Here is a 22,082-nt window from a genome sequence, read left to right as displayed (position 1 = left end):
TCTCTATCCTCATTAAAAAGAGCTCTTTTTTAGAACTAGACTAAGTAGATACCTTTTTAGAACTGACATTCAAAACAAAGGGTTACAACACTTACCGCATTAACTTCACTCTCGTCGTACCATACGTTGATGTAGCTGTGCACCAGCGCCTGATCGACCGAGATGCGATGCTCCGGATCGACCACCAGCATTCTACTGAGCAGATCCCGCGCCTGACTAGCCTTCAGTCGGTTGTGTTCGTTCGAGTCGGTCGGAAACAGTACGTCCGGGAAGAGCCGATCGAACGGGTACCCCGTGTAGCGGGGCCGATTTTCCACGTAATTTCGCACGGTTGGCTGTAACCGTGCCATAAAGGACTGGGACGGAGTACCCAATTGTTCTGCAAGCAGCGGAGGGTATACATTTAGCATGAGAGGAGATAAAGAAGCGCATCGGCGCTAGCACACTCACCAATGATTTTATTCCACTGATCAATATGATCTGTGCCGGGGAACAGTACGCCACCGCGTATCATCTCGCCCATGATGCAGCCGACCGACCAGATGTCGACGTTCTCCTTGTAGCCCATGCCGAGGATCACCTCCGGCGCACGGTAGTACCGCGTGACGACGTACGGTGTCATCATGAACGTGGTGCCGGCCGTACGCGCCAGCCCGAAATCTAATATTTTGAGTGTGCAGTCCGATTTCACCACGATGTTGGATGGCTTCAAGTCCTGCAGGTTAGTAACGGTGGGTGTAATGTTAGCATTGGAGGAATACCCTTCTGACACCATATACTAACCCGGTGAATAATTCCAGCCGAGTGGAGATGCTTGATGCCGCACAGCATCTGGTAGAGCAGATAGGACATCCGCTCGTGGTCCAGATCCATCTGTATGACCTGGCAGAGGTTCGCGTCCATAAGCTCCATAACGAGGTACACATCCTGGAACTCTTCTAGTGTACGCTGCGGAGTGAACGCGTTCAGCAGTCCAATGATCTGAAAGAGAAACAAACGAACAAAAACGGGAGAAATTCAATACGAGCACGTGTGACGCACAATCTCAGCCGACGGCGGGATGACTGATACTTACATTTTTATGATTGACTAATTTCATAAGCTTAAACTCCCTGTAGGCTCGTTTGGCGTGAGTGACATTTTGGAAAGGTCTTGATAGCTTTTTGATGGCCACATTCTGCTGTGTTACTGTATCGTATGCGGCACTGTTGGCGAGAGAGACAGAGAGAGACAGAGAGCAGAATACATTGAGTTGTGTAAGCAGACAGAGGAGAGACTTTGCATTCATTTTGTTCTTTTCCGGTCTTTTTGGTGACATGTGCAGACTTTACTCGTGTGTCCTTGCGATCTTGGGGTTAGGGTTACGGGTATAGAGAGAAAGGATAATGTGAATGTTAATATTGCACACTGCGGACATCTGCAGTCTCCGGTCCGGTGTGTTTTCTTGAGTGACACACAGACGCAACACGAAGGAAGCAACAGAGAGGAAAGGAAACCCAATCACCATACGCCAACCACGACCGAACTAACTACTAATCTTGATCGATGAAAGAGATTCTGCTGTACGAGGGAAGAAGAATGCTTCTTAATAAAGTTATCATCGCGTGCGGATTATTTCGAAGCTTGTGGTTTCCACCCCGAGCACACACGCCAGCTAATCTCAATCTCATCTGTCGCTCTTTCTCGAAGGATTACGTATTACGGGGACAGAAAGGCAGGAATCAATTTACTCTTCTCTACTGCATGCCATTAATAAATGGAGGCTCCCACGTCACAACTTTTTCTCCCAACCTAAAAGCATTACTTATGGTACATTTTATTACTTTATTCTACACAACAAAAATATGCATTAGAAGTAGTTAGGAGGTTTGTACGTCCAACTTTAAATACACCGGCCACCATATTGCAACCGCGGCGGTGTGAGGACCGCAAGCAAGGCAAGCAACGACTTACCACACCGTGCCCTGGGCACCGAAGCCTTTTGCCTCGAGATTGATGTACCGATCCGGGACCTCGAACTCCGTGTCCCCGAACTGGACCCGCACATAGTTGTTCGCTCTTCGGTTCATGTTTGCAACGGTGTGCTGCTGCTGCTGCTGCTGCGGCGGCGGCTGCCCCTGCCGAGGCTCTTTTGTGAGCGGTTTCGTTCGGTCCTTCGCTTTCGTATGACTAGACAGCACACCCATACAAACTTTTGCAAATAGGGAATCTCGGACCGGCAAGGCTTAAAGCAATCCAATCCAAGCTGTGGACGGAGCTGGAGGGAATTCAATCAACGCACACGCAACTTTACAGAGGGTAGGTGTGCAGGTAGCTACGGTTTGACTGTGTTGTGTCACAATGAGAAATACGGCAATTAAAATTTAAAAAAATAAAACCACAAAATGTGTGCAAAACAACGACAACACGAGGCAGAAGTAGTGGTAAGGTGTGACTCAACTAAAACGAAATGAAAAATAAATGTAAAGTATAGTAAGGGTGATGGAAATAAACGTAAAACAAGGGTAAATGAACAATGTGTAAATGAGAGAATGAAAGTAAACAAAAATAAATGGAAAATAAATCAAAAACAAATCATACAAAAAATAGTCCCAACATATAAACAAGCTAAATGTGGTCCAAACGAAAATTCATTCAAGTAAATTAACCGTTTCCGACTGTTTTCGATTCATTTAGCAAGGAAAATCCATTGAGCTAGGGAGCGTCACACACCGCCCCTCTGAACTCTTGACGACAGATGACCATTAAAATTAATGACCTTTTGCTTCAGTGTCCACACACGCCCCGTTACACGGTTGATGGTTGACTGTAACAAGCTAAAATCTCGAGAAACAAAGCACCCTGTGATTGTACACGCCCAGCCCGAGATTCATCAAGATCGATCGAAGTCCACTGAACCAGAGTTTCCGTTGGTGAAAAAGGTGCAGTAAATCTCATTTCAGTCCCCTCCGAAAGAGGCAAAACAAAATCGAGATCTACAGTGATTTATGATCGAGTGCGGTCAGCGTAGCATGTAAGGACCCATCGTCCCATCAAGGATTTTGATTGGACGTTGAACAATTCTCAATGACGGTACGCTTGTGTGTGTGTGCGTGTGTTGACTATGCATTCAGATCATCCCGTGCACGGTGCAATAACCTTTTAATTACTCTCCTGTTTGCGATTAATTACTATTCCAGTGACACATCCGGGGCTCGTGTCCTCGCGTGCCTCTCACCACCATCGGCTCGTGTTTCGCCTGTGTGTAGTGGTATGCAAATTGGTAAACAATTCTGCAACATAATCTCTCGCTCGCTTTCACCCATTCAACCCCCCCCCCCCCCCCCACCCATTTAGCCAATCATATCACACGCCAATGCACCAAAACTAACACATACGCGCGCGTCCAGTGTGAGCTTTGTTTGTGACAAGAGGACACCCGGCAGGATAATACTGGCTGGGTCCGCCGGGACCGAAACGTTTTCCCACCGAGCCCGAATGACAAACCGCATAATTTTGAGACCGAATTTTCCACCTCAGCGTTGCAATTCAATCGACCGGAAGATTTTGCTCGAGCAGAGCTGCGAGTCCTGCTGGAGTGTTTCATAAATTTGCGAGAGGCAAAAGCCGTCGGGTAGGTGATTAGTAGCAGATTTTCCGTGGCGAAAGTTTTGTGCAATTGCGGCTGAAACCCCCCCTCCCCCTAGGGGGGTAACTCATCGTGTAGTTTTGCGGGTAGAGCGCCAAGCACACATACATCATCCCATCCTTCCGACAACAAACCAGGAGCGTAGCCATAAAAATAATAACAATTATTATTATCATCACAGCGCTTCACAAATTTCATGCATGGAAAGTTACTCATGCGAGTGAGTATAATACTCACTGCTGGCTGGCTGGCTGGCTGGTTCATGCATTTCATAACTTCCAGAAACCAAACTCCTCAAGCATCGTCCGCAGAGCACCACACCATCCGGCGGCTCTTTTTCACCGGGCGAAACAAGACTCGCCCGTCGTGTGCAGCGCGCCGCATAAGGTAACATCAATTTTCATAGGATATGTCCGTGAGCGTGTGCTGTTGTGTGTACACGTTTGCCCATGTCCCAAAAGACACCGAAAAATGAGAAGCTGGAACATGGTTGCTCTGTTCTGCCACCATCTTTGCCGCCACACACAGCCCGCAAGCCATCCTGCGCGTTGTGTGCAAAAGCAAATTAGGCGCACGGAATAACTTCACCATTTTCTTCGAGCGCTCCCGAAGAAGCCACCAGCATCGGGAGGAGGAGGGAGCTGGTGCTTGGATTGGGTGAAGATTTATGGGGTAATATTAATATTTGTCAACGATCATTCCGTGCTCGGCGCAACTGCCAGAAGATGCTTGGAAGTTTGCTTTGCGACGCGTGGGTTAAAAGGTTAGAGAGATCGAGCAGCTTGATATACGCAGCGAAAGAGCGATTTGCAAATAAGTAAATTAAAAGAAGAGTTTTGATGTCTAAAACAGCTGGAGAAGGACTGAAAAAACATGTTTTTCGATACAAAATAATTGTTTAGGGTGCTTTGATGCAGTGAATTGCATACCTTCAGGCGGAACAAAAATGCAAAGCCCCTACATGTATGCAATACTAGACGTCCAAAACAGGAGGAAAAGGAAAATAAAAGTACAATTTGATACAAAATAACTTTTCTGGACATTCTGTTCTGTGGATGGATGGCATACTTTCAGGCTTCTAATAAAAAAAAGAAACGCCTACATATATGCAATTTTAAAATACAAACACACTTTTTGCCGTTTTGTTTCGTACAATGCTTATTGATTAAATATTCAAGCTACTTCCATTCGGAACACAACAAACAATTAAAGTGGGTGCTTTCCCGTTTCGATGTTCAATTTTCTCCAACACTTTTTGTAGTTTAAAAATTAATAAATTAAATGCTGTTTTCGACGGCCAACACCGATGCAGAAGGCAAAGAAAACCCCTCATTTCGATACAAAACATTTGTTTAGGATTTTCTGTCTGTTGTCGATTGTATACTTTCAAGCAACAAATGAAAAAACGAAGCGCCTAAATGTAGGCAATTTTCCACCCCGGAAACATTTTCTTTGCTTTGTTGATTAAATATTAAAGCTTTGCCCATTCGGAACACAATGATCAAACAATTAAAGTGGATGCTTTTCCGGATTCGATTTTCCACCTCTAACCCACCTCGCTCGCAGGTGACCTGTTTCGTGGCAAATCTTTTGGAAAATAAAACTCAACAGGCACCACCCATAAAGAGAAGCAAACGTGGATAGAGGAGTAATGGGTAACGATTTCAACAACTGCACCAGATACAAAAGTTACAATTTCCGTCGTGCAGCAGACGTAGGAAGCCCCGTATGGATTGCTTCTCCCAATAGCGAAGTATTCCTTCTTTTTCGGGTGAAATATTCAATTCCCAATTCGCTGGAAAAACGGGGGCTTGTGCCTTTTTTTCGGTATTGTATACAGATACACACAGACACATTCACGTGAGGAATGGAAATTTGCCCGTGGGTTTGAACTTTCTGCATAATTGAAAATTGTTGCGCCCTTTCGCATCCCCGCTTCAGCAGTCGCTGTGAAACAAACCAGCAACCGCGAACCGGGCGCTTCTCGATGCGCTTCCACCAGAGCGGGAAAATTCAACATTCGAATAAAGCTGCTGCTTTATTCATCACGGTACATGATGCTGTTTGGGTTTAGATGGGCGAATGTTGGTAGTGCAAACATATTCCCGACCAACGAACGGCAGCAGGAGCAGTAGCAGCAACAAACATCACAATAGCAACATGCAAACGTGTGTTAAAGCTACTGGAAGCTGGGTTTTCCATTGACTTTTTGAAATTCGTAAACCCGACGCGACTTGGCCCATGTTTCACATACTGGGTGAGAGGATATGAATAGAACTTGCGTATTGTTTTCAACTCCCTCTAGCTCGCTCTTTCCCTCTCTGTCTCACCTATTTTTTCTAGCTATGCAAGAAGTTGCATTCGTATAATCGACATTCGTTGTAAAAGTTCGTTAGACACTCGACCGACACAAGGGTTCTCTCCCTTCCCCCTCGAATGGTGGTGTTTAATTACAAAACTATGTCCGTAAAGTGGGAACCGGCTTGGTTACACTCATCATAGCGCAGCAGGACGCTGGCGTCCATCGATTGGCCCGAGGAGTGGTGCTGATCTGCCAGTACTTACCAAACAATGCCTTGAGCACCGGATCCGATCGGTTTCAGGTTTTGGTATCGCTTTAGAATGGTAAACTTGGTGTCGCCCACCTCGACGGTGTAGAAGGCGTGACGTGAGCTCATGTTGAGGCCCCGAAGTTGTTTCTCACTTGTTCTTGAATTGTTGTTATTGTCTAGAAAGAGATGGAGAGAATGTAGAAGAAAAGCAGATCAGTGATCAAGTTATTGCTTCAATTAAACAGAGTAGTAAAACAAATCTAATAAAGCAAATAATAAATTCCGGTTGGTAGGAAACATATCTATTCCCTTGAAAAACATTTTTACTTTTCATTTTGCTTTTTTCCCTTCATAATGTACAAGACAAGCATCGTTCGAGCAATAATGATAATTGTTCGTTCGCCCGGCGATCGTTAAAGGACTGGGCGCGCGCCCAACGTTGGAGCGAAAAAGTTCATTCCGAAATACTTCACCAAGTGCTCTTGATTTTTTTTGTGAATCTACAAGTATCGCACCATTTTCTTTCGGAAAAGAAAATTCGCCCCCGAAATGCCGCTCTTAACCTTTGCACAGAAAAAAAAGGAAAACTCCCATTTTGCAATGGCTTTTGCCGAAGTGATTTTGGGGCAAAACTTTACTCGTTTGGAAATAGTTCACCGTGAAACGCCCCCGGAAGGAACAATGCGAAGGATTCGGTAAGCTACATGCACCCATACACTCGTTGGAAGCGTTGGAAATCGTACAGAGAAAAGCATTGCTTTAGAAATTTGGTACGATTGCACCTGAGAAGGAGCGTATTAAGCTTTCGGTTTTATTTTAACTTTAAATGGCTTTTTCTTTAATATTTGTTATGCGTATTTGTATGTTAATTATTATAGGCAAAAATATAAATTATTTATTATGCATTCAGCTCACAGTAGATTGAGCTAAATATGTTTCATGTAAGGAGCAAAATTGAATTAATGAAATCCCGCTCCAGTCATGATGAAATAAAGATCATTTACAAATAATGTCCGACAGAGAATAGAAGCAAGCTTCTCATACTTCGCTCTAGAACCTAATAAAACTCACATTAAAAGTGCACTAAACTCTACTCCGCCCAGGTAGCGATCTCGCGCTCACTCTCATAACGCTGCTGCAATAGGAATGTCTAATCTTCTTCTAATATAAATTCCATCCACAATCGCACTTCGTGCTTCGGTGTACGGTTTTATTGTGCAGTCTACAGCTAATACCAACCGCCTCTTCCCCGAGCGAAGAGAACATGCAAGGTGAGACTGGTTTTGCCGATGCAAGCTGAACATCAAACGAAAATACAGTCAGCTTCAGAATCGTTCTAGCGCACGATTTCTTTTATGTGAAACCCGGTCTCATTTGTTCGTTACAGCTGTTCCTCGCAACAATACGTTCTAGAAGTGTTGTGGTAGTGCAGGAAAGCAAGACCCACTAAAATCGATGCTCGCGTTGCGATAAGAGCCGAACAAACGGCGTAAAGTACCGGGCGTCTCCATCGTCTCCGCAGAGAAAATAATTATGTTCGCGTGTGGGTTTTTTTTTCTCCCCGAGAATTGTTAGTACAATTATTACGTTCGATTAATTAAATGTTACAGCAAACGGCGAACGCTTTCCTGCTTACTGATTGGCACCAATTTGTCGTTGCTTTATTTCATTCCGAATCGTGTGCCCAACGCTGTGCCCCAAAGTTGTACCGATGAGGAGTTTCGCAAAAAGTTATTTCTCCCCTGGGAAAATAATACGGAGAGGAGAGGACAACGAAGCATCCGCCCCAAAAACCGCTTCCCCAATCACTTATTTCGTTTGCTGTCTTTAATGTAACTGCTTGCTGCCGGTAGCCGAAAAGCAAATTACTTATTCGCACTCGGGCGTACAGACAGACACAATTGTTGAAATTTGCTCTTCCAACGGTTTCGAGGGAGCTTTTCGCCGGCCCGGTATAAGCCTGCGAGGACCATTTTTCGTATCGCTGGTGGGAGTGGGTAGATTGCCGACAGGGAAGAAACTCATTGAGAAAATTCGATGCAAAAAAGTAACGTTCGCAGCTGTGATGACGCATGAAGGTAAAACCCCGGGCTGACGACCGAAAAGTGTGATCGCTTTTCACGGTGCGAACCCGCAACCCCCTTCTTCTTTCCTTCCCAGCAAGCACAACTTTTCGCACAACCCACGTCAATTGTGTGCGTGCGATGGCTGTAAAGGATCTTCTGGGCCTGTTGTGCGAGTGGAATTGGTGGAAAGAAGCGATCAAATGATTGCGAGCTCATTTGTTACCGAAAAACGCGCACCGAATGGAATCAAACTGCTAAAAGGTATCCGGGCTCTGACTGCTGGCGTGAGTTTGCGAACGGGGAGTTTGATTTCATCGTGAACTTTTGGCCCACTTTCGAAGTTTGTCAGTAGAGGGAGAACCTGGAGGATTCAATTACACACGGGTGTTTTACATTTTACTTTAAAGATGAAAATCCTTGTTCTAAACTCTGATTAAATCTATGTAAAAAAGTATGCCTCCTTAAAGAGAATGGGTTTGTTGATTTTAGGCGAAAAAATGCAAACAAAAAAACAATTAAAATCGCCTAAATTTATGCAAAAATGAGAAATATAATCAAATCGCTCAATTAAAAACAATATTTTAACTAGCTTTTATATTTTATTAAAAATTCCTAATTTATGCTTTTCCAAAGACAAACCAGCCTTGATAAAATTAACTCATTTCCATGCAACTTTTCTTTCTCTTTACAAACCTGAGTTGGTGCATTGTAATTGTAGGAGAAAAGCAAATAACGAGACAATTAAAGCGCCTAGATTTATACGAAATTAAAATTAAACCCCCTTAGTTTGAATTTAATAACTTTTTTGTAGAATATTTTTGGCAAAGAAACGTAAAGCTCTTCAAATGTTTTCTACTGAACGCCTTAATTTATGTAATTTGAGAGACAAAATAGCTTTAATTAATTTAAATGGTCTCAATTTATATTAAACTCAAGATAAAAACCCTCGAAATATATCAATAAATAGTGTTAGGCAAAAGAAAGAAGCAAATAACTTTTTCACATTTTTGCGCCTAGATGTATGCAACCTGCAAGACAATTTTTTTAAACTTTTTAAAATCACTGTTTATAAGTATTTCCTTGATAAAATTTCCATTTGTTTTTCAGGGAATTGTATGCAAAAACTCCAACAGCTTCAACTATAAAATAAATTTATATAAATGTTAAATAAATCTACATTTTGGTAGTCTAGGAGGAATACACCAAACCCTGCAGTATTGACACGTTAGTATGTACCTTTCCCAGTGAAGAGGTAGTTACCCTTAACTTGTTGGCCCTTTTATTCTGCAGATAAACAAACAAACAAAAAAAGCCCCAGAACGTATTACTTGTACGGGGATGGGTAACATGTTCGATTCGCTTCCGGTGGTTACTGTAACATCAAATGGGTGGGCTTATCCTTTTTACGTCGAAAGTTAATGTACCGAACGGGGGAGAAAGGGGAGACACAGTATACACAATTTGAGGCTCTCTGATTGGGATTGTCCCATCTTCCGAATTCCCTCGGGGTGATCAACCATCACCACCACCACCACCACCACTACTCTTCCTGGTTGATTGTGACCACTCGTCCGTTCGTTCGCACTGTCAACAGTAGTAGTAGCTCGTGGCGCGCGCTATACAGCGTGTTCATGAATAAATGAATTCCATTTCCACATCAATCCCGGTTTACTTCCACAGCTCACCAAAAGCGGTTCGTCAACCACCCAATGGATATGTTGATGATATTGAAGTGCGTTCGTTGCTCGTTCACGGGGTTTGCTGCCCCTATTTTGTTCTGCCGTTGCGCGGCGATGTATGTGTGCTCATTAAAAATGATTGATTGAGGAAATAATAAACACTCTCCTGCGGTGCTCTTATGTGTGTGGTCCAAACAGTTTTGCTTCAATCTCGCTTCGACGAGGATTAAACCGCCAAGCTCACACAACAGTGATGTTCAGCTTTTCCCTCGTTTTTTTTTTGGAGGGTTCGATCCGATCAAGATCACGCGGCTAAATGGCAACGCTGAGCATCGAATGACCGATCGCCATTTAATGAGCGTTCCGCGGGGGTCCATTCTCGAGGCCCTGAGGGTGCTTCGGTGATTGTCCAGCCGAAATTAGCAATTGGCACATCTGGCAAAGCGTTTGTTCTACTCTTTCGCCATCATCATTATGAGAAACAAGTTTCATTTCACACAGCTGCTTCCCAGCGAAAAGCTTCAGTGGTGGAACATCTGCAGCAAATCCGACCGGGTGGAAAATTGTGCACAACTTAATGATTCATTGGTTCGGTGGTTGAGGTGCAGTAACGCGTGCTCTCGACCCCGGTAGGCGCTGAGTGTTTTGTGTGGTTATTTAGACGTGAACAATTAATTATTCAGTAGCGCTAACTTTCACCACTGGAAAACCCGCGTGCTAACTTTCCTGGAGGATTTGTGTGAGGCGTGTATTCTGGAGAAGCGCACTTAAAATATTGCTCATCCAACTCGGTCCAAAGAATAATGACATTATCCCGGATTGCTTTATGAAAATGGAGAACTTAAATGAATAGAAAATCATTCTTCCACCAGCTAGTTCATTTGCAAATCTTCTTTCCAACCAGCCCTATTGTCAATGGTTATGAGCGTAAAGTTCCGGGGAAATTATGTTCCCATTCTAACGGCACGTATAAATCTTTTTGCACACAAATTTGCATAGTCTCACAGGACACCTCGACTATGTACACTGGGAGAGAAACGAAACGGCGATTGGCAAAGAAATGTAAATTAAATTCCTGCTGGGAAGGAAAACTCTCCCCGATGACCTTAAAACCCTTATCGGGGGGCTTCCTAGGGCGAAGAAGTAGTGCCAGTCAGCAGTCTTTACGTGCCAATGAAGTCGAACTCTCCTCGAAAGTGTGATGGCAGCACAGCGGGCACTGGAGAGCGTTGATTCAAGTTTGAGCAGCTTCACATTCACCATCTGTAGACGCTGAGCTCAAACAAAAAAAAAACCAGCATCTAGCCGTGCGTATGGGACACAGAAGGTCTTTCCAAGTAAAAGGAAAGAGCACCATGTACAGGATGTGGCTGCTGTTTGAAAAGGATTCTTTTCCCTCCGAAAGGAGCAAAAATCCTGCACACAGTTACGGCATCTCCGGCGAAATGCTCAGTAGCTTGGTGCGGAACAAAAATGGATACACAGAAATTCGGATTTGGGAGATTGGTTTTCCAAAAATAGAAAACGTCGGTAGAAAAGGGTGGCCGGCGACCAGTCGGGCTACCTCCCGGTAAGGCTTTTACACCCGATTGATGGCGAAACGATGATGATGATGATGATAATGTTCGGTCAACTCTTGGAGTCACGCAGTCTGCACTTGTGACAGAAGCTGTACTGTCGTCGCAGTATGGCTTCCTCCTCTTCTTACTGGTGCTGGCCCATCGAAAACAAAAGAAGTTTCGTTGCTGCACAAACTAATGACCCTATTTGAGCGCTGCTGTTCGGCCCCATTTGGCCACGTTTCACCGTGTTGGCTGTGGTCCAAAAATAACAAAGTACCACAGTTCCGAAAGCACACAGGCACGCTGATGATGATGATTCGACCCCCGGCTTTGTTTATTCTTGCCCTCCAATATCATCATCATCGTCAGGGTTCTAAAGCTCTGTATTTATTCTCCTGCTGTGTGTGTGTGTGTGTGTGTGTATGTGAAGCGTTTTCCGAGGCATACTGGCGCCGCATGATGAAGCTCTCTCGTTCGGTTCGTTTTTCCAAGCGCATTCTGGGTTTCCATTTGCAACAAACCGAACCAACATACACATACAGACATTAAAGACGTGGTTTTTGATCATCATGTTGTTGCCTAAGACCATTCCATTGCCGACCAGCATAATCCTGCTTAGCTTTTCTTTATTCCATTATTCCACCCAAACACCAAATTCTGAGCTTTCCGTTTGTGAAAATAAAATAAAAGGAAACGCTTTTCCACACATACACACACAGTGTTCTCGCGCTACGGTAACGCGCTTTGACAGACGCACGAGCAGAAAACGCACGTCATTGCTGTGTGCGCGGGAAATGGGGAAAATATACGCCGAGATCACCGGGCGAAAGATTTATGTGCTGCGCTCCGAACGGAAGACGTCTGATTCTGACACACTGCAGTCGGTACGGTTGGCCGGCAAAAAGAATGCAGCAAATGTAACAAAAACTCCAACACAATATATGGAGGCGAAAAAAAAGTTCCTACACATTTCACCACTAAATCATCTTTCTTGCTTCATCCATCAGCACCGAATACCACCACCATCCATGATGATGATGGGGTGCTTTTTGGTAACTAAAAGAACCCGGTAAAGAAGGGGGTAGGCGAGATGTGGCGGCGGGGAAAATTGCGAAATGGTAGGCATCACTTACCATAATGCAGAAGATCCCATCATAGCACGGAAGATGTCAACTCTATGGTGGCCGTCTTTTATGTTAACACCTGCCCAAGAAGAGAGAGAGAGAGAGAAAAAGAAAAACAGAGACAATTAGCACAAACTCATACTGACAGTGGAATACATCTAGTAACAAAATAAAAGCTCTTCTAGAACTGGAAATGGAAATTTAATCCCTGACCGATCACCGCGCAGAGGTTTTTGTTGTGGCGAAGTGTAAAGCGAGCTTACCGAAAGCGAAACAAAAGTGGGCCCCGAAATGTAAATGTTAATCCTTTGTCTGCGGTTACTTTATGCTTGTCTCACTGTGCAGGTTCACAGCATGAAATGTGTTGGGGCTTAGATGCGTAAGTATGTAAGTATTTGTCCTGGAGCTTTCTTGAAACTTTAATTATAATTTATAAACTTCAAGTGACCATCTGTGAAACAAGCGAACAGCTTTGGAACTGGGAGAGTCTGTTGCATCGTTAGTTATTGAATGAATCATATAGATTTCTATTTCAAACTCCAGAATATTATTAAAACTGCAGAGGCTTTGGGTCTCTGAGACCTCGTTTGCCCCACTATATTGCAGAGCGCTATAACAAGTACAGTGACGGGGAATAAAATAAGACGAATTTCTTAATTGTTATGCTTGTCTTTTTATGTTTAAAATTTAAACATCTTCTTTGTTCAATTTATGTGGGTAGTCCCTCTATACATTCATAATTTACCGAAAAAAAAACTAGGCCTCTTAATACTACTTAGTTGGATAGTCAGTCTTTTCTTATTTTCTTATTTTTCTTATTAGACTAGATTTCAGAATATCTTAACAATGTTCTGGTTTACATATTTTGGCGATTAAGTAGCTGAGCCTAAAAGATGATGATGAGATAAAATTTGAAATTCGTATTACTGTTTCGGAAACCCTCTATTTTTAAACTTTCAAGTGTAAAAAATGTTAAAAAAAACTAGTTTGATCAGTAATTAAAACCCCTTTCAATATCAATTGCCAAACAGCCGAAAATTAAAAGGAGATCAACCGACTAATAGCCCCCCAAGCACATCGACGAATCAGTGTCAAATACGGATCAATTACCTTCACTTTCATAAAAGTATCAACAACGAAAGAAAAAATACCGAAACAGTTAAACGGAAGGTAAACCGAGCTGATGGTGATATTTTCCAGCGCGGAGTTTTTGCTGCATCTGCATCGGGTTGTTGATCGTTCTAGGAAAAAGCCACTTCTCGTTCTCCATATTCTCCTTCCTCGTTGGTAGACTCGAATATCGAATATCGAATCAAACGCCACTGAATAAAGCAAAACGGTGCACACAAGATAATTTATGGCATATTTTAAAAAGGACTTTTACACACACACATACACACTCGAACATTTTTCCATATGTCACTGTAAATATGGCCGAGCCCGTATCGCTACTAGCACTTGATTGCGAAGCAAAAAGAATAGGCATGAAAGTATGCAAAACAAAATCAGTGCGACAAGGTTTTCGCTTTTATTTGTGTAGTGGAATTTTTATTGTGCAAACCGATTTACAGTGTGTGTTTGGTGATTTTATTTCGCCTGCATGAGTGTACGAACGGGTTTACTTTATCAGATTTCTTTGCTGTGTGATATAAATTGGATGCATCCACTAACACGAAAAAAAGGTGGAGAAGTGTCGAAATGAAATAATAGTAATACAATATAGCATGCATAAAAAAATTGCAAAACAGTAAGAGATAAAGAGAGAGAGAGAGAGAGAGAGAGAGAGAAAGAGACACTGCAGACTGACCACAGCATGGCGCTCCGTTACTGTTGACAGTCTGTGGCGTTATCGAGATGTACACACATCACACAGAATGGACGAAGGGACGAAAATAAAACCCCGACCCGCAGCATTATGCTACCGACCGGGCAGAGCGTAACAATAGCAGGAAAAGTGGGCAGCAAAAAAGGGCTTCCTTTTCACCGCCAATCGATTGATTGGCATGTGTTGGTAGGTTTATGCATCGTGCAGCGTCAGCATTCGGGCAACGAGCAACCTGGACATATCGTAACGGGGGGGCCCACACAGCTATTTTTAGTGACACTGGCGAACGAGCGCGTGCTTTCATCGATTTTCCATACCTCAAAACATGCACAGAAACACACGCATGGTTAGTAATAAATAGCAGCAAAGGATCTGCTGTCGTCGGACGGAAGGTTCCGTAGAACTTTTTCGGTCCCAGGTTCATCGGCAGCCCTCGTACCATGACTCCACGGCTCGACCTAGGACAGGAAACACGGGTACGAGAATCCATTTATTATGGCCCTTTCTGCACGTAATGATTTTCCTTTGGAAAATATACTTCTTCTTTAATAAAACGTTAACAACGTCTCGAGGCTTGCTGCTCGAACCATACCATACCACTGGAGCAGGAGAATATGTTAATGGGATGCTGCTTAGAATGCTTTTATCATAATTGAAGCACGCTTATTGATAAAGTGTGCGTAAGTGGGGTGAGTGAATGTAATAAGGGACACACGACGACAGGGCACCGTGCCTCACAAACAGTGGTGACAGTGACGGTTAGTTAGACAAAACTTTTGCCCACAACAATTGTGCCATAAAACCATAATTCCTGTGCGAAAACTTGGGACGACGCCGACGACGACTGCTCTGGAGAAGAAGGGAAAGAAAACACGTCCTCCCGATTCTATTTCACAGACGGACACTTGAAGGCTTTCGAGCGAAGGAAATATTACACTGTGTTGGAGTTTTATCGACGTGATTAAATTTGCTTTGGTTCATAACTTTTTATTGCCCGGCCCGTTCGAGTCACCGCACCGCCATTTGATGGTGAAAAACATACAAACAAAAACAATAGTAATAAAAATGAAACATACAAAACCGAAACCGGTGTCCGGTGAGAAATTGTGTACAAAGAAGACACCAACAACGAAAATGGACAGACGAAAACAGGCGAAAGTGTCACGTTGGTGGCTGGACACGTTGATGGCAACAGAGGAAGCCCATCATCATCGTAAGCATGGCAATTATTACTACACCTGATGGTGGTGTCGGATCTCAAAAGGAAACTGGCAAGAAGAACACAAAACCAAGCGTTAAATTCCGTGACAGTTTCCGGTGAGCAGGCGAAAATTAATTAAACTTTAGCCTCCAGAAGGCTGTTACTTTTGTGGCCACCGGGTGTGCATTTGCATGCCGGACAGGAAGGTCTTTGGTTATAAAATATTTAAAAATATTAATGGGTGCAAAAAAAAAACATTTTTTTAATATTCCAAAATCGGTGGAGGCGCATGGTGCCTTACGCACAACACACGAAAAATAGAAGATCATTTCGATCTCTTCACGCAACATAATTCAGTCAGGAAATTTTAAACATATTCTATTGCGTCACATAAAGCTGTAAAGCATTTATCACTTTATCATCTTTACAGGTACCATAAAAAATCTATAGGCAAAACAATAAGCGGTCGAGACGCCGCCATGATGCTCTCTGTAAAATGGTTCCTCTTCACCGCTTCGTAAGCTTTTGATTCGAAAGAATGCGTATCGAAATTAATGGCTCCAAGAAATCTTGTGCATGCTTGTTTCGCTTCCATTTCCACTTTGTGGCAGTAGAATGGGTAGAATTAATTTCCCTCCGAAAATCTTGTGCCCATCACCGTTAGTACACACACGAATCCGTCCCAAATGATCCTCTGCAACATGGTAGTTTGTATCAATTCTAACCCACACCGCACATCATTGCTTTGCCGCCTCCTAATGGACAGCTTTCGCACACAGACACGAGGTCCTGCCACCAGAACGATATCTCAATTTGGGCTGCTTGGTGATATGTATCTTATTTACATTTCTCCCTGATACCACTCCATCCAATCCCCACACACACACACACCCTTCTTCGATCAACACACAAACACACTCACCCTAAACATGTAAAATGACATGACGAGACAACTCACAGCACCACACCACAACGGCCAATGTTTTCACAGTGCTCTCGGTTCTGGGTCGGCAGGCTGATTGCTTTGCACCACCACAGGAGAGGAACGAGCGAATTTAACATTTCAAATATTTTATGAACATAAACCTCTTTTTCGGCTTAAAGCAGGGAAGCACCCGAAGTTAGTTTGTTGTCGGTTCGCTGTTCCCTGTCACATACGTCAGTTTGTTCGGGGAACGCTGTAAGAATGGTGTGGCTCCGAGGACACGGGGCGTTATTAAAACTGACGGAATGCTGTGTCGCATTCCGGAATGCTGCTCCCAGACATCACGGGAGTGTTTTCGGTTAAATAAACTTTTCAAAAGATTATTTTGTACAGCGAATTGCATACATTTGGGGGACTTTTTACTATTTCTGTTGCATACTTTTAGGCCTATATTTTTATACAAGCTATACAATAAGACCTTGTTTTATAAAAAGTCTTGATTCAATACGCTTGAGAAGACACTAATAATCTTCCTGACAGGACATGCCACACATAACGGCCAGGTACGGATATACAAGGATCAATCCTATCTACAGTGCCAACAACATTGTAACAACACTGTAACAGCCAAAAATTCGGCCCAGGCATATGCTTCCGTAACACAAAAATCGATCAGAGTTATGTTCCAACAGCATCTCCCGAAGCATTCCTGCCCATTTTCCCAAACATCCTGTACAAGGACGGCACAGGATTCACTAGCTGGCTGCGTTTGCATACAGTTCTGCCAGAGTACGGACGACCGTACCACCGACCGGCATCTGTAGGGCAGGCCCGGTGCGAAGGTAATACAAAATTGATGTCATGACTTGCTCTTCATTAAGCAGCCACCAGTAGAACATTCCGTGTGTCGCGGTGAAATTCGTTCCCTTTTATTTTTTCGTTTCCTCTGTTTGCTGATGGAATTTTTGGATGCGCGTTCTAGGGCCAAATAAAAGGGATAACGAACCATTTCAACCGACAACGACAAGAAAAAAAAAAAAAGGATACAAATGGTATTGCAATCCACCGGCAGGATAACTACTCCCCGTGTTGGAGCTAGAGAGGATGTACTGGAGGCCGCTTTCCCAAAAACCAAAAAATCTACTCAGTGGGATAAATTTGAATACACAATAACCATGCAAAAGGATAGCCGGAGAGTACCTTTGTCCACTAATACACTACACACCTACACACTTGATTTGAGCCGCTACGGTTCGTTAGGGTTTTGTGCAGTAGTGACGCCAGTTTTTTTGCTGTTGGAGTGAGTTATTAGAGAGGCTCACACAGCATGGATGTCCGACGTCCTGCTCCGAGAAGAAAGGTTTTCCAAATCCTCGAATCCTACATATTCCGTACCAGTTACTCGGCGGGAGGTTTGCAAGATTTCTACCTCCTGGCACACCAACCGAACCGAAGGCAGTGTTCCCGAATGGGGTCGAGATAATTAATCTACGAAGCTCCATTTCCAAACCGAAAAAAGTAAAACCAAACCTTTCCCGTTGTTAATCCTTTTTATGGTTGAATGCCTTCCTTTTCTAGCGCGCGCGCGCTCTTGGCCGCATATGGAGAGTGGATTGGCGTCATAAAACTCCGAACATCGATGGTATGAAAATGGAAGCATCATCCCCGTGCGCTAGCAGGGAAAGATGATGTATGCAAGAGCGAATTTTTGGAATAAGTAAAACACTTTCATCCAATCAACGCCCTGCCCGACTGCCCAGGACGCCCGACACGAGAGGCTGACGGATAAAAACGGACCTGATGAGACGACACAAAAGCCGTCGTCGTTCGCCTTTTAGGAGCACCACCAAGCTAAAAGGATCGCGACTCCTGCCCGTAAATTAACAAAAAGGACGGTTATCAACGGTTCGATGCGTATCAGCAGGTTCGATCGGGATTTTCACTGGGACGGGGAGTTTTGTGAAAGTTGTTCCAGTGAATGTACACAGTTGATACAGACCGGATTTGAGCGTGTGAGTGTGTGTGTTTGCGTTTCCCAAAATTAGGTTACTGTGCGCATTAGAGCGTGCGAGTCCTGCCCGTCCGTCTGAATACGACCATGACAAGTACATCCAATTTATCCTCATTTTACAGTAACTCTCAGTTTGGTAATTGTGTTTACTTGTGATAGTGGGTAGAGAGCTTCAGCAGAGAATTTGGGGGAACGAACCACACTTTTACCCCCCCTTTTCGATTTACGCCACACAACCATAAGCCGTCGGGATTCGGACTAAAAGTTCCCGCGTCCGGTCCATCGCAAAATTTGTGCTCTAATTGCCTGCTCGCGAACGAGCTTAAGCTTCCTTCTGGATGGGAAGCGCAAAAAGTTGAGGCCTTTTTTAAGCGTACTTGTAATTATTGTATTTTGTTGTTTAGCTTCGGGGAAAGCCAAATCAACCGAGAGACGAAACTTGTGAAGCCTTTAAAAAGTTTTACTTTTTCATTCAATAGCATCGATCAAGGCTTCGCTGCTGATGGCGGCGGCTATTTTTCTTGCTCGTCTTTTGGGATAACTTTTATCATCAGCAAGTTTTCACCATTCACAAGAAAACAGAAAAGCATCAAAAATTAATAAGCAGGCATTGAAAGGGTACTTAAAATTATCCTTCTGTGTTTTGCGATGCTTACATCAGGCAAGAAGATAAAAGTTTCATGAGCCCTCGATCGATGGAGTTTAATTGGCAAACAGAAATTTATTGTATAAATGTTCTTATAAATTATTAAATAAAGCAGAAAAATTAACAAGCTGCAACAGTTTTGGCGTTCTAAGTACAGCGTTTATACGCTTTTAAATTCGAACTCCATAAAGTATGCAACCCGCCTGTCAAAATCCATAATTGAAATTCAGTTTTCGTTTAAAAAACAGGCTTTTAGTACATACATTTACCAGCATTTATATAAAAAGGACAGGCCCCCATTACCTCCATATACTAAGGGAAATTTATTAAAAATTATCCTTTTTTTCTGTTGATTATTATGAGGCTTAATACTTAAGATGATAACAGTTTTACAAGCAATCATTAAAAAATATTTATGATAAAATTCTACAAACGTGCAATTGAATAATTTAAAATCACAGCAATAAACCACAGCTTATTTGGCGTCTTCCCCATTAGCTGCACGAATGGTTTTAAATACTACCGCCCGAACGTATGCAACCCGCATGTCAAAACCATCAAATATAATTCAATTTTGGTTTTAAAAACTGGCTCTCGTCCTGTATTTCTCCATCGCACAGTAAAAAACATATTAATGATAGCACACAATTGCTTCATTAGTTCCGTGTGTGTGTGTGCGTGTGTGGTAAAAAATGCCCAACCAACCATAAAAACAATAGGGGCCAATTATCTGTTCAATTTGCATTCAACATGTACCACCTATTGGAGGATGGGGTTCGCGGTACAGCCAAACGGCATCATCGACACGTACTATTAGTCTCTCCCGTGTGTGTTTTATTTTTATGCTCACCATGTTGTAGTGTAATTACAGACAGAAACAGTAGCAGACCGAACAACAACGAGCACAGACACACCAGAAGCATCAATATTAAAACATCAAAAATGAACCATTTCCTTTCCCACCTTGTGTGCGGTCTCTTTTTCACACACACAAACACCCACTAAAAATGGTGACCTTTGCCGGTGGTTCCTGTTTGTGCTATTGAATCCTGCACTATTGCACTCTAGCGGTACAGGTCACAAAGACTCACAGACAGACAGTTATGAGTCCGGTGGGGAATAAATGGAAAAGGTTAATTCGTTCATTTGAGTACAATCGCAACCCAAACTAAAATAATCCGTTTGTCCCGTACGGGGTTTCCCTCCTCCCCCCACATCGGCTGACATTAAGCGAAATGGAGCATTGTCCCGTTTATTCAATTTTAATTATACTGTGAAACATAATCACATTAATCATGCTGGGATTGTTTATTATTAATTATCTGCCACTCATTGCATTGTGTGACTACTACTGTGTGTACATAATTCCCTGCAGAGCGCTCAAAATAGAGCCAGAAACGTTTCTAAAGAAGCAGGCCATAATGCAGTTGTCGGTGTTTCATCCTGCGAGAGAGAGTTCAGAGTTCAGAGCAATTCCTACCGAACTTTTCATTGGAAAAATGCACTCCACACAAGCATTCAAGTTGGTGTGGCATTATGTTGCACCGTGCCTGATATCGTATCACGGGAAGCGAATAAAGCATGGTGCAGAGATAGGAACAAGCATAGTATGGTAGAATAGTATTTATAGACCTGTTTTTCACGATAAATGCACGTGCCTGCTTGCTTCTGCCTATGTGTTCGATTTATGGAGTGCAATAGATAAAGGCTGGCTTCCAAACAGGCGAAATTTGTCCTAGCCCACGACGGCACGTATGATGATGCATAGGTGATGATGATGCTACGACTGCTGCCAAAACACACACTCTCCGGATGTGTTTGTTTGACTTGGTCTGTGTTTGGCCCTCCATTTTTCTTCCGCTTTCGCTCGCTAATGCACCGGAAACGTCTAGTTTAACGAGACATCCTTCTCGAGACGGCAAAACCCTCCCATCGTTCGCTAGAGCATTATTCATTTATCTGCCCCGGTAAGGGCACAAATGTCACATTCTTCCTACCGCCCGGAGCGGCCCGGACAAACCAATCGATGCTTTGTTTTGGCATCCATCAGGAAAAGGATGTCTCGAGCAGCCATTACTAGATGACGAAGAAAGCTTCGCTAAAGAGAGAGAGAGAGAGAGCAAACAGGATGCAGGGAGCTCGTGAATCTTAGACTCACCCAAGGAAGTCAAAAGAAACAAACAAAGCAAAGACCGGAGCCAGATTTCCCTGAGCGACGTTACGTTCCGCTCAATTCGTTGTGGTGAAAAAATGGAAGCAAAAGGACAGCAGAAACTGTGGTTGGCCGAAGTTTGCCTGGAGAGAGGTTCAAACATTGATTTTCCGGTAATTCTTTCATTTTTTTCGCTGTTGTTGATTCCTTTCATGCCCTTCAACAAGAGATTGGGACTGCGAAGAGGCTTTATGTAGTGAAGGGGGATGGTAAAAGTTTTTCGATTTTCTTCGCATCAATTGATTTCTTTGAAAGTGTAATTTAAAATTTAGAACTAAGTATCAAGATGAAACATGGCTATTTTTGTAGCACTAGAAGAGAGTAGCGCGTCTGATCAATGCCGGGATTATTTCCATTAACAAACGACGGACGACCGGAAACACGCTCACGAAATCGTGCTGAGTAATAGGATACCAACTCGTTCTTAACAACTAAAACTTTTATCATTATTGTAAGGGTGAAAACAAAAAAGAAGGAAAAACTGCATCCGCCTATTTTATTTGTCGTGCTCTCGCAACATTTCACCGATGGTGTAATCTCGCTTTGCGATAGCAGAAATTGTCCTTGTTTCCCACTGCCGAAATAAATGTCAAAAAGCTAGCCGGACGGGTCCACCAATATTATTGGGCGGACCCGCTAGTGCAATGCCGG

The 22,082-nt window shown here is 43.3% G+C and overlaps 1 protein-coding gene across 5 annotated transcripts in view; it reads right to left on the bottom strand.

The window, feature by feature from the left end:
* LOC118510750 (stress-activated protein kinase JNK) overlaps positions 1–22,082 on the bottom strand; it is a 61,059-nt gene that overhangs the window by 3,183 nt on the left and 35,794 nt on the right. For 2 of the 5 annotated variants that reach the window (XM_036052989.1, XM_036052990.1), the window contains exons 4-10: positions 12,621–12,690; positions 6,194–6,356; positions 1,954–2,439; positions 1,076–1,205; positions 784–981; positions 451–715; positions 96–379 (exon numbers count right to left, since the gene is read on the bottom strand). In XM_036052989.1, the coding sequence (XP_035908882.1) occupies positions 96–379; positions 451–715; positions 784–981; positions 1,076–1,205; positions 1,954–2,186 (1,110 nt within the window). In that variant the 5' untranslated portion in view covers positions 2,187–2,439; positions 6,194–6,356; positions 12,621–12,690. The remainder of the gene's footprint in view (positions 1–95; positions 380–450; positions 716–783; positions 982–1,075; positions 1,206–1,953; positions 2,440–6,193; positions 6,357–12,620; positions 12,691–22,082) is intronic. The other 3 variants (XM_036052991.1, XM_036052992.1, XM_036052993.1) reach the window with 2 other exon arrangements.

This window comes from Anopheles stephensi, chromosome 3 (genome assembly GCF_013141755.1).
Source record: "Anopheles stephensi strain Indian chromosome 3, UCI_ANSTEP_V1.0, whole genome shotgun sequence".
NCBI lineage: Eukaryota > Metazoa > Arthropoda > Insecta > Diptera > Culicidae > Anopheles > Anopheles stephensi.
This window is presented reverse-complemented; position numbering and strand designations above follow the sequence as displayed.